Source organism: Neltuma alba, unplaced genomic scaffold, assembly GCF_004799145.2.
Source record: "Neltuma alba isolate B1F8T4 unplaced genomic scaffold, ASM479914v2 tig00002463_pilon, whole genome shotgun sequence".
NCBI lineage: Eukaryota > Viridiplantae > Streptophyta > Magnoliopsida > Fabales > Fabaceae > Neltuma > Neltuma alba.
In genome coordinates, this window is record NW_021632872.1 from 27,302 (window position 1) to 36,501 (window position 9,200).

At 34.3% G+C, this 9,200-nt stretch overlaps 1 protein-coding gene across 2 annotated transcripts; it reads left to right on the forward strand.

Moving 5' to 3' along the window:
- Window positions 1-1,014: 1,014 nt before the first annotated feature.
- On the forward strand, window positions 1,015-8,370 carry LOC114729251 (uncharacterized). Of its 2 annotated transcripts, none has more exons than XM_028916250.1 (16): window positions 1,015-1,172; window positions 1,279-1,356; window positions 1,430-1,489; window positions 1,569-1,673; window positions 2,884-2,994; window positions 3,268-3,309; window positions 3,386-3,659; window positions 4,694-4,815; window positions 4,915-4,957; window positions 5,044-5,135; window positions 5,399-5,447; window positions 6,471-6,541; window positions 6,658-6,777; window positions 7,571-7,671; window positions 7,811-7,856; window positions 7,938-7,982. In XM_028916250.1, the coding sequence occupies exons 1-16, from the start codon at window positions 1,125-1,127 to the stop codon at window positions 7,965-7,967; spliced, it is 1,392 nt and encodes a 463-aa protein (XP_028772083.1). In that variant the 5' UTR covers window positions 1,015-1,124; the 3' UTR covers window positions 7,968-7,982. The 2 variants fall into 2 exon arrangements, with proteins under 2 accessions (XP_028772083.1, XP_028772078.1); XM_028916245.1 differs by lacking the exon at window positions 7,938-7,982 and adding an exon at window positions 8,005-8,370 and having other exon boundaries at window positions 1,016-1,172.
- Window positions 8,371-9,200: the final 830 nt, after the last annotated feature.

Here is a 9,200-nt window from a genome sequence, read left to right on the forward strand (position 1 = left end):
CTCAATGCCCTAAACCCATTAGTGTTAGCTAACTTGGAACATGTTTAGTTTGATGCTGAAAAGATCAACACTATAGTCCCCCACATTAGTATTATTATGGATGCTAAAAGTTCATTTTCAAAAGCAAGCCTAGATTACTTCTAACCTTTCATCTCGACAGATGTAATCAAACATAATCACTGTAATGTGGTTGGAATATGCTGGATATAATGAGACCCAAGCATCTAATTCATTGTCACAAGCAAATGAGCATTGATGTTCCTCAATTTTTAGGTGATAAAAATTGAGCCATAAGATCTTCAACACATCAAAATGATTAAAATATATTTTTTCCACCACAAATGATATCTTAAACGTATATGTGGTTTTTCTGAGGGTATATTTGAAATTAAGCTAATATTATTTTTTCCCCCCTTAAATTTTCCTTCATAGTTAAAAAAATGGGTTTACTTGTCCATCACAGGAAATAAAAAGAGCAGAAGAAGATGGAATGAAAGTGACGAGAAGCAGGGGTGCTCTTGGAAGGAAATAAATAATACTACCTCCAGTTATTAATATAATACTTTGATTTTTATTTTAATCCTAAATTTAAGATCTCAATCCATTTTGTTTCTCATATTTATGTATTTTTTTTAAAGTAGTCCTTTTGACAATAATAGTTATAACCAATGCATTTGATTAACAAGGATATTTTAGGAAAGACAACACATATTTATTATAAATAATTAACTTAACTTTTTTCTCTAATCTCTTTAAATTAGTCAACTAAATCTTGAAAGTAGTAGTTACAATAGGTGGGAAAGAGAAAACACAATCCAAGAGGTTAAAAGTGTCTTCTTCAACTTGAAGATCAACAAAGAAATTAAAACTCTCATGTACGCAAAAGGTGTCGTATGCCTTTGGACTTCTATTCCTTTCCACAAAAATTTCTTCCCGTTTATCACAAATAAATGGTAATTTCCATCCTGAAGCCAATGGAGATTAATTTTTTTTTCTTTTTTAAAATCAACAGTGCAAATGTGGCCGTTTCAACCAAGCAAGGATGAGTCAATGCAAGAAAGACTTGCATGGGATGAAGCTTCTCCTTTATTCTTCCTTTACAGTAAGCTCAATCTCTCTTCAATATGGCGAAACCTGAAGCATCCAAGTCTAATAATAGCCCAGAAAACCAGGTACTGAATTTCAATTTATTTTTGAGTTGTTCGAAACCAATTCCATTCAATCTTTAGTTGAATCGATCCAATCAAGACCACTCAAATTGAATCTCTTGAGATTTAGGAGCTCTTCGCAAGGATTCGTGAGAACGAGAGAGAGCTCTTGCAGCTGAGGAAGCGTCTGGCGGATTATTCCATCAAGGTAAAATAGGGTTTTTAATTTTTGCATTTCATTCTTGTCAAGTCATGTGAGTGGGTGGTGTTTTTTGTTGTAGGAAGCACAGATACGCCATGAAAATGATGATCTGCAAAAGCGTATTGCAGATATTCATGTGGTATGCTTCAGATTCTTGAGCTCCTTTGGCTTAAATTCCTGGAAAATTAGTTAATTATAGTGGGAATTTGTGTGCGAAGGCCTTTGATCACCAGCAACATAACCTAGAAAATTCAGAATCAAAATCTTCGTCATACAGACAGCAGATTATTGAAGAGAATATTCATCTCGCGTATGCCTTGGAGGTACGGCTTTCTCCTGTCGCCCAGAAAGTACCAATGTCAATTTTCTATGCTAATTGGTGTCGGTCCCCTACTCCTTCATAGGAACTTTGGGCCTGTTTGGACACGTTTACAATATTTTCACATCAATTGAGATAAATTTTTTTTACGTATTTATCTTGTATTATATAAATCACGTTTAAAAATTTATTTATAAGCTGTTTTAAACAAATTTTTTTATTTATCTTGAAAATTAGATAAGTTAATTATTCATAATTATTAATATTTAGAAAGTTTGTGATTTTTTTTTTCCCAAAACAATCATTTAATGCTTAGAATTTATTCTGTAAAGATAAAAATACTTTTTTTTAACCAGAGCAAAGATAAAAATACTTAATGAATTATGATAAAATGTAATGGGACTTCAAGCAGAATCTTTAAAGGAACCTTATATTAAAAAATAGAGGGAGTATCTACTTAATAGACCTGATTAATATGCATTGGTACTCAAAGCCCTTTTTATAGTAATTGTGGTTAAAATTATGATTTGTATTAAAAGTTAGGAAAAATTATTATGCAGGTGCTTATATTTTTCCTTCAATTTTTAATTTGGTTTCTATATATGTATTTTAAATTTTTCAAATTTTTTTAGTATTTTAAAATTTAAGTTGCCGAATTTAAAATTTAAAGAAAAATATAAGTACATGCAAAATGATTTTTTCTTGAAAATTATGTGTATTTATTATATTTATATATCGTACATTTTTTTATTATAAGTTGGGTAAAATTACACATACGTATGTATAATTTTTCAAAACTTACATAAATTTCTACAAATAAAAATAAACTACATCGAGATTTGTAAGTGCACATTATTTTTGGAATTTACATAAAATTATCGTAAAAATAAGTAGTAAAATTTTGAAACAAATAGTTGCATGCGTAATTTTTGCAAAATCATAAGAGATTTATCAAGAATAATTATAAGTATACTGAAATTAAACTAAATTATAGTATAATTCATTCTGGTCTCTCAAGATTAGAAAACCACATACCCCTAAGTATATTAAATTTTTAAAAGTGAATCATATATTTTAAAAATTTAGGAGCGAAAGAGATGGAAAACATAATTTAAGCGCATAAAAAAAAATTCTCCTTTTTGGGTTGATGTTGTTTAAATGATTGGGATTTGGAATGAATTTAAAAGTAGGTACTTTGATTTGTGTTGTGTCAGAATGCAGAGCAAGAAAGATTGACATTTATGTCAACGTTGTTGCCCCTTCTCGCTCAATATTCTCTCCAGCCACCTGATCCTGATGCTCGCTCCGTTGTTAGCAATCTCAAGGTCATCCTTCTCTTTCTTTGTTTTTTTTAATTCCAAATCTATGAAATTAATCAATATGTTATGGCGGACAGAGATTTGTTTCGTTGTCTCATCAATATGATGTAAAAGTTACAGGAGCCACATTATAAGTCAGCCCATTCAGATTCCTTCATACATGCATACATACATATGTACACACACACATATGTAATTTGCTTTGGATTAGGTTGGTGATGGTGATTCTAAGACATTAATCGCATGCATTGATTCATAATAAGAAGCTCTCCTTCGCAGGTTTTGTTCAGACATTTGCAGGAACAACTTATTCGCAATGAGGTATGCTTAGCAGCTACTGACATGTTGAATTCCAGTGTACAATGTTATATTTTGATTTTATTTTTCATGTTCCCAGAATCAAGAAAGGATGGGAGTGGTCCCTCAGTCGGTCTCTGATCGGGACATATCGGGTGGTCATCAGAGCCACTTGGTCGGACTTGATGGTGCGGCAAATAAGGTAGAAGCTGATGAATCAGGGAGACAAATAACAAGCGAGAATTCATTCTATGGTGTGGCCCCGAAGACGGGCGACACAACTCGCGAGCCTGAGAGTAACAATATAGGGGTGAACGATCATGATGGAGACGCAAATCGGAATGAGAGAGAAACTTCCTCCAATCGGAGTTCAGGTAACTCTCCCTATATAACCAGTGTTGGTGGTCCGTGTTCCTCCTCTTCTCCTTATCTTGGAAGCAGTAGTTCTCAAGTTTTCTTTTTGCGATGGAAAATTAGCTGACGATAGAAATAAAGAGAGAAGAAAACTGATAGAGGAGATAAGGAATTCTCCCTGGGAAGAAAACTCTTATAGGGGTGAGAGAGAGGGTAGAAACTCTTGTTGAAGGTAGAAATAACTGTTGCACGCTTGCTGTGGTAACCGTCCACAGAGGTGAAGTAGGTTTAACGCATGGTTGTCAACTGCAATGCTGAGCAAATTCTAAAAGTATTTTTTGCAATCATAAGTTGTAAAACACATCTAATTGTAATACTAATTGAATGTGAAAAGATAGCTTAAAATATGACATGTTTATATTCTTATCATGTTCCGAGAATACTCAAGATAATAAACTTAACAGAGTTCAGGGGGGAAAAAAATTCAACTGTAAGCTATAGATAAACTGATAAAGGTCATAAGCTTCTAAGTAATTGACTCATCTTTCTTTGCTTTATAAGAGGCATAGATGATATTCAGCAAAAATACCATAATGCCGCACCAACTTATTGTTTTCACGCGCTTTTGGATTGTAGAATTGTGCTTATTTCACGGTGGCTCTTGTTGCGCAAACTTATATGATTGATTACCTATTGAGGAATTCTTGTAATTCAGCCATTGGGTCATAAAGTTGGCTGTGCATCTCTTTAAGAATAATAAAATTTGGATTGTGAATCATGCACTTTGATAACTATGGTACGGAAAGTAAAACTTCCAATATTATTTGTATTCAAGTGAAAAGGAAAGTGGGGATGATCAAGAAAGTCAATACGAAGTTATGAAGATGCCAACCCATCTCAAACTCCTCCCATATTGGAGTTGATTGGAAATCGAGGGGTGACCTCACTCCTCCGTTACCTTTTAAACATTTAAACATTTCTCCATCTTCCGAGGGTGTTTTGAACTTACTTTATTTATCAAAGCACTAATTTCGGCAGTAAATGCATTATGCAGATATAGATGATGGTCCTCTACCAGCTCTAGTGGATCTCCAAATTTTCGGGGAACCTTTTCCAGGAAAAGAACTTCTGGCATGTGGATACTGTATCAACGGCACCAGTATTTGCAATTTTGAGGTCAATTTTATTCCTTTTAATACCTAATACATTTTTTTTTATGTTTGATAATTGTCATGTTTAACATTACCTTTTGTACCCCTCCCTTTGGTTTTCCAGTGGATTCGGCATTTTGAAGATGGATCTGTTAATATTATTGATGGTATTTTCTTCTTCTAGATTATATTTACCCTTTGTTCCTTCCTAACAAGAAGACCTCAGTCATTAATCTTGTGACCAAAAATATAGGGGCAATGCGACCCAACTATCTTGTTACTGCTGATGATGTTGATACATACCTTGCCGTTCAAGTTCTGCCTCTGGATGACAGGAATCGCAAGGTACTTTTTCTCACTTCGGAGACAGTTACATTTATCTTACGAAAAAAAGATACTTGAATGATAATCTTCATGATGATGCTTGAATGTGGATACGCTTCTTATCGATGAAATATTTAAGTGTCATCTATCAATGATCTTAAATTATATTTGATTGGTTAGAGAAGTGTACTGAGGAGTCTTTACATACTGATGGGATCTGAACACCGAGAGAAGGTTACTTCAGCGATTTAACTAAATGTTACTTGCATTCTGTGTTATTGTAGGGAGAACCTGTGACGGTTTATGCAAATGATAAGAAAAAGATCACTTGTGGTGAGTGCCTGTGCATTCTTTAATTTTTTTCTAAGTCCGGCAACTCAATAGCTTTTAGATGCTACCATATTTGCGAGATATGAGGTAGAGGTGGGTGTGAAGCAAAGGATTGCAAATTTACAGTGAGTTTCTGAGAAACATGATGGGATTACTCGAACTAATCAAACCACTATAAAAAGCCTATAGTAGGAATCCAAAAAGTAGAAACATGATTGATGGGGCTTCAACTAATGCTGTCAAGGCCGTGAGTGGTTGACCAGATTGTACCATGGTTTATACTAGAAAGGTCGGTGGAAAGAGGGACCAAAGGAGGGTTTCATGCTGTAGGAGGGGGGAGTGGATGTTCTGGAGGAAGGACAGGCTGAATTTCAGGAGGAATAGGGGAAGATTATTTAAGAACCTGCCATGGAACCTACTGAAACTCATCTTGAAGTTGCCTACAAGATCATGAGAGTTCTGAAAATGGCTCCAAGGAAGAGAATCTTCTCTTATAAGGATGATGAGCATGACATTGAAGTGTATTATGATGCTGTCGGGTAGGATCTATAACTAATAGTAGGTCTACTTCAGGCACGACTCTTATATTTGAGGAAACTTAGTTAACGCTGAAGTTGAATATAGAGCTCTAGCTTAAAGCATTTGTGAAGGGTTATGACTTAAAAGGCTGCTAGTTGAACTGAGAGTTAAATGTGATGGCCTATGAAGGTGGTATGTGACAACTTGGCTTAAAAGACTGCTAATTGAACTGAGTTAAATGTTATGGCTTAACTTTGTTGTTTTTATTCTTTCTTTATTGTTTTAATCATGCTTTGTTGCCTTAAGTGATTTTAGAGGAAAACTTGTTTTCATGATCACTATATAATTGTACTTCACTTTCCAAAATTCAATTCTCTCCATCTCATTGTGTTTTCTTTCTTTAAGAAGTTATTAGCAAAGAAGGAAGACATTGCAAATGAGGAGGATTAGACATCCCCCTAAGAGCAGAAACTTATAGTTTATTGAGTAATTTTCTTTTTTTCTCAGATTCTGAAATGCAGAGCTACGTTGAGAGGACTCTTCATAGTGGACGTGCTTCTTATGAAGTCTCTCTTCCGGTAATTCACTGAAAGTTGTTTCTTAGTTTTCTCTTTTCTATCATTATGCAAAATCTTGTCTTGCTGTTTTCCATGAAGAACTTCTGTTTTAAAATATCTTCGTGCTGGTTTTACAGACTGGATATCTTGATATATGGGAACCAGCTACTCTGACCATTAAGAGGCATGGTTACAGTATCAAATGCAGGGGACCAAGTGGAGATGTATTCTCAGAAAAATTTTCTCCATCCGTCAGGGTTGTTTCCTCGATCCACTGTTCTGTATTTGTGAGAACAGTTTGGTTAGATGGTAATGTGAAGTTATTGATACCCCTGAGGAGATAAATAAATACTAGGCTGTGATTGATAAGTGTGCATTTTTACATTCCAAGTATTTGGATGTCTATTCGTAAGACATTTTAGTATGATTTTTGTGGAATATTAAGAATTCCACACTTCAGTGTTTGGTACGACCTAATCTAACTTGTTTACTCAAGTAACTTGAATTTGTCTTATATCTCGTTCTGATATATCTTACTCTTAGGATTTGAGTAATTAGGATTTCCGCTTACCAAATGCATCCTTATAAAGAGGCGTACTGTCAAACAGTCCTTCCTCCTTCACCACTTATTTCTATTATAAAACACAAAATCTTATTCCTTGGAAAATTGTTAATCCTTCCAGGCAACATTCCTTATAGTGCATTCTTGGTGGAGATTCATGTTTTGTCTCTGAAATTTGTGGATTATCTCAGTGCCTGGCTTTCAATTTTGTGTCTAATGACGCGATTTTTCTCACTAGATGGGTATCAGGAGAAACAGAAAGCGTGAATGGAATTTCTTTCTTGATGCCTTCCTTAATCACTTGAACCCTTTCTTAAAAGTTTTATTAGAAAAGGTCAGTAGCAGGACTTACGCGGTAGTTCATGAAAGCTGATGAGCTCTGCAGCTAGCATGGTTATAGCGAACTATTCTAAACAAGCTTATGTGTTTATGGGAGAGTGTTTTTTGGGATAAGCTAGGTTCTTTATCTCCTTTCTCTTTCCCTGTAGGTTGTGATTCCTCATGGACATGTTTTGGAATTTGTAATGATTTGTTCTAGTGGTGTTGAGCTTCTGTTACGAACAGAAAACAACTCAACAGATGCCAGTGGGTAAGTAGCAATTATTCGTTATATGGACAGTTAATGCATATTTGGTCACGCTTTACGTGCATTTATAGTTGTTGTACTCTCTTGAATGCCTTTGGTTCTCTGCTTTTGATATTTAGTATCTTTCATGCTCTTTTTGCAGTTCCAGGGATACCATTGTGCTTGTCTTGAGAAATTTCATTCAAAAGGTATAAATCTTCCCCCTTGTTATGACCTGGTGATTATAATTGATGTGGTAGTTTCTGTTTTGGATAATAGGCTTTTTCCAGGTAATGGATATAAAAGAGAGATTATGCTGAGTGTATTAAGGGTATGAAATCTTTGTGACTCCTGCAGGCTGCGGGCAAAAGAACTGGAAAGAAGGGCTTATTTTTCAAATAGGGGAAAAACCAGCTGCTTGGCAGAATGCCTCTGGTGCCAGCTGAATATGCTGACATGCCACCTAAATTTTCAATTTATATCTTATATGGGGGGTTTAGCTAGAGGTGTGATTTTCTTTTTTATGCAACTTCACTTTTTGATTCCATTTTTTTAAACATTCTTTTCATCCCTTTTCTTTTCCTTTTTTTCCCCTTTCAAATTTTGACGTGTTCATGTAATTTTTATTTTCTACCTGCCTTTGCAATTATACAGTTGTCGGTTGAAATAATTGAAAATGCTACCCTTTTGTTTAGAAATAATTAACTTCTTTGTTTCCAATTTCGTCCTTTTTTTTTTTTTGGGTTGAAAATCTGCACCCTTCATAATTTTCCAGACTTGTTAAAATGGAGATTTGTGCATGCATATTTGCATCAAATCTTCCACCGGTGAAGGCAGGGACGGAGCCAGAAAAACAAGTGTAGCGTGGCGAACATCCCCCAATAAAAAGAAGAAAAAGAGAATTAAATACAATTTTTTTTTAAAATCATTAAATTAATCTGAAATCTTAAGAGATCTTATTGTGAGAAATTTTATTTGTTTAATTACCAAATTATCCTTATTTTTATTTAAAGTATGTGTTGACAATTGAAAGTACAATTGTTAACAACTTAAGATGCAGTGATTAGTAACTATCATGACAGATATTGACAACTCATGTATTACATTTTTGTGATGTGTTGAGAAAGTGTGCTGTTAATACATGTTGCGATAGTTATTAATCGTTACACCTTAAATTATTAATGACTGCTCTTTTAGTTGATGCCAATTTGATAATTAAATAAATAAAACGTCTTGCAATGAGGTTTTTTGGGTCTTTAGAATAATTTGATAATTTTAAAAGATTTTTTTGTATTTAATTCTCTTGGGTGAAATCTTATTACAATTTCCCTTAAAAAAATTTGTATGCGCGGACTATAATTTTTGGGGGCCAATAGTGTAATATACACCCATATCTCCATGTCTCCTTCGTACTTCAGTGGGCAATGGCTGCTAAACAATAAACCGCAATAAACCGCGGCTGCATCCCTAGTAGTGAAGAGGAGATTTTGCATGGAGAGAAAAAGGGGTGGCATTTATCTCGATTTAGCTAGTCTTATCTGAATTTGAAATTT

Coding starts and splice junctions, on each gene's coding strand:
- LOC114729251 (XM_028916245.1), top strand. CDS start 1,125: ATGGCGAAACCTGAAGCATCCAAGTCTAATAATAGCCCAGAAAACCAG. Junction 5,136..5,398: donor TGGATGACAGGAATCGCAAG/GTACTTTTTCTC, acceptor GTGTTATTGTAG/GGAGAACCTGTGACGGTTTA. Junction 7,857..8,004: donor TGAGAAATTTCATTCAAAAG/GTATAAATCTTC, acceptor TGACTCCTGCAG/GCTGCGGGCAAAAGAACTGG.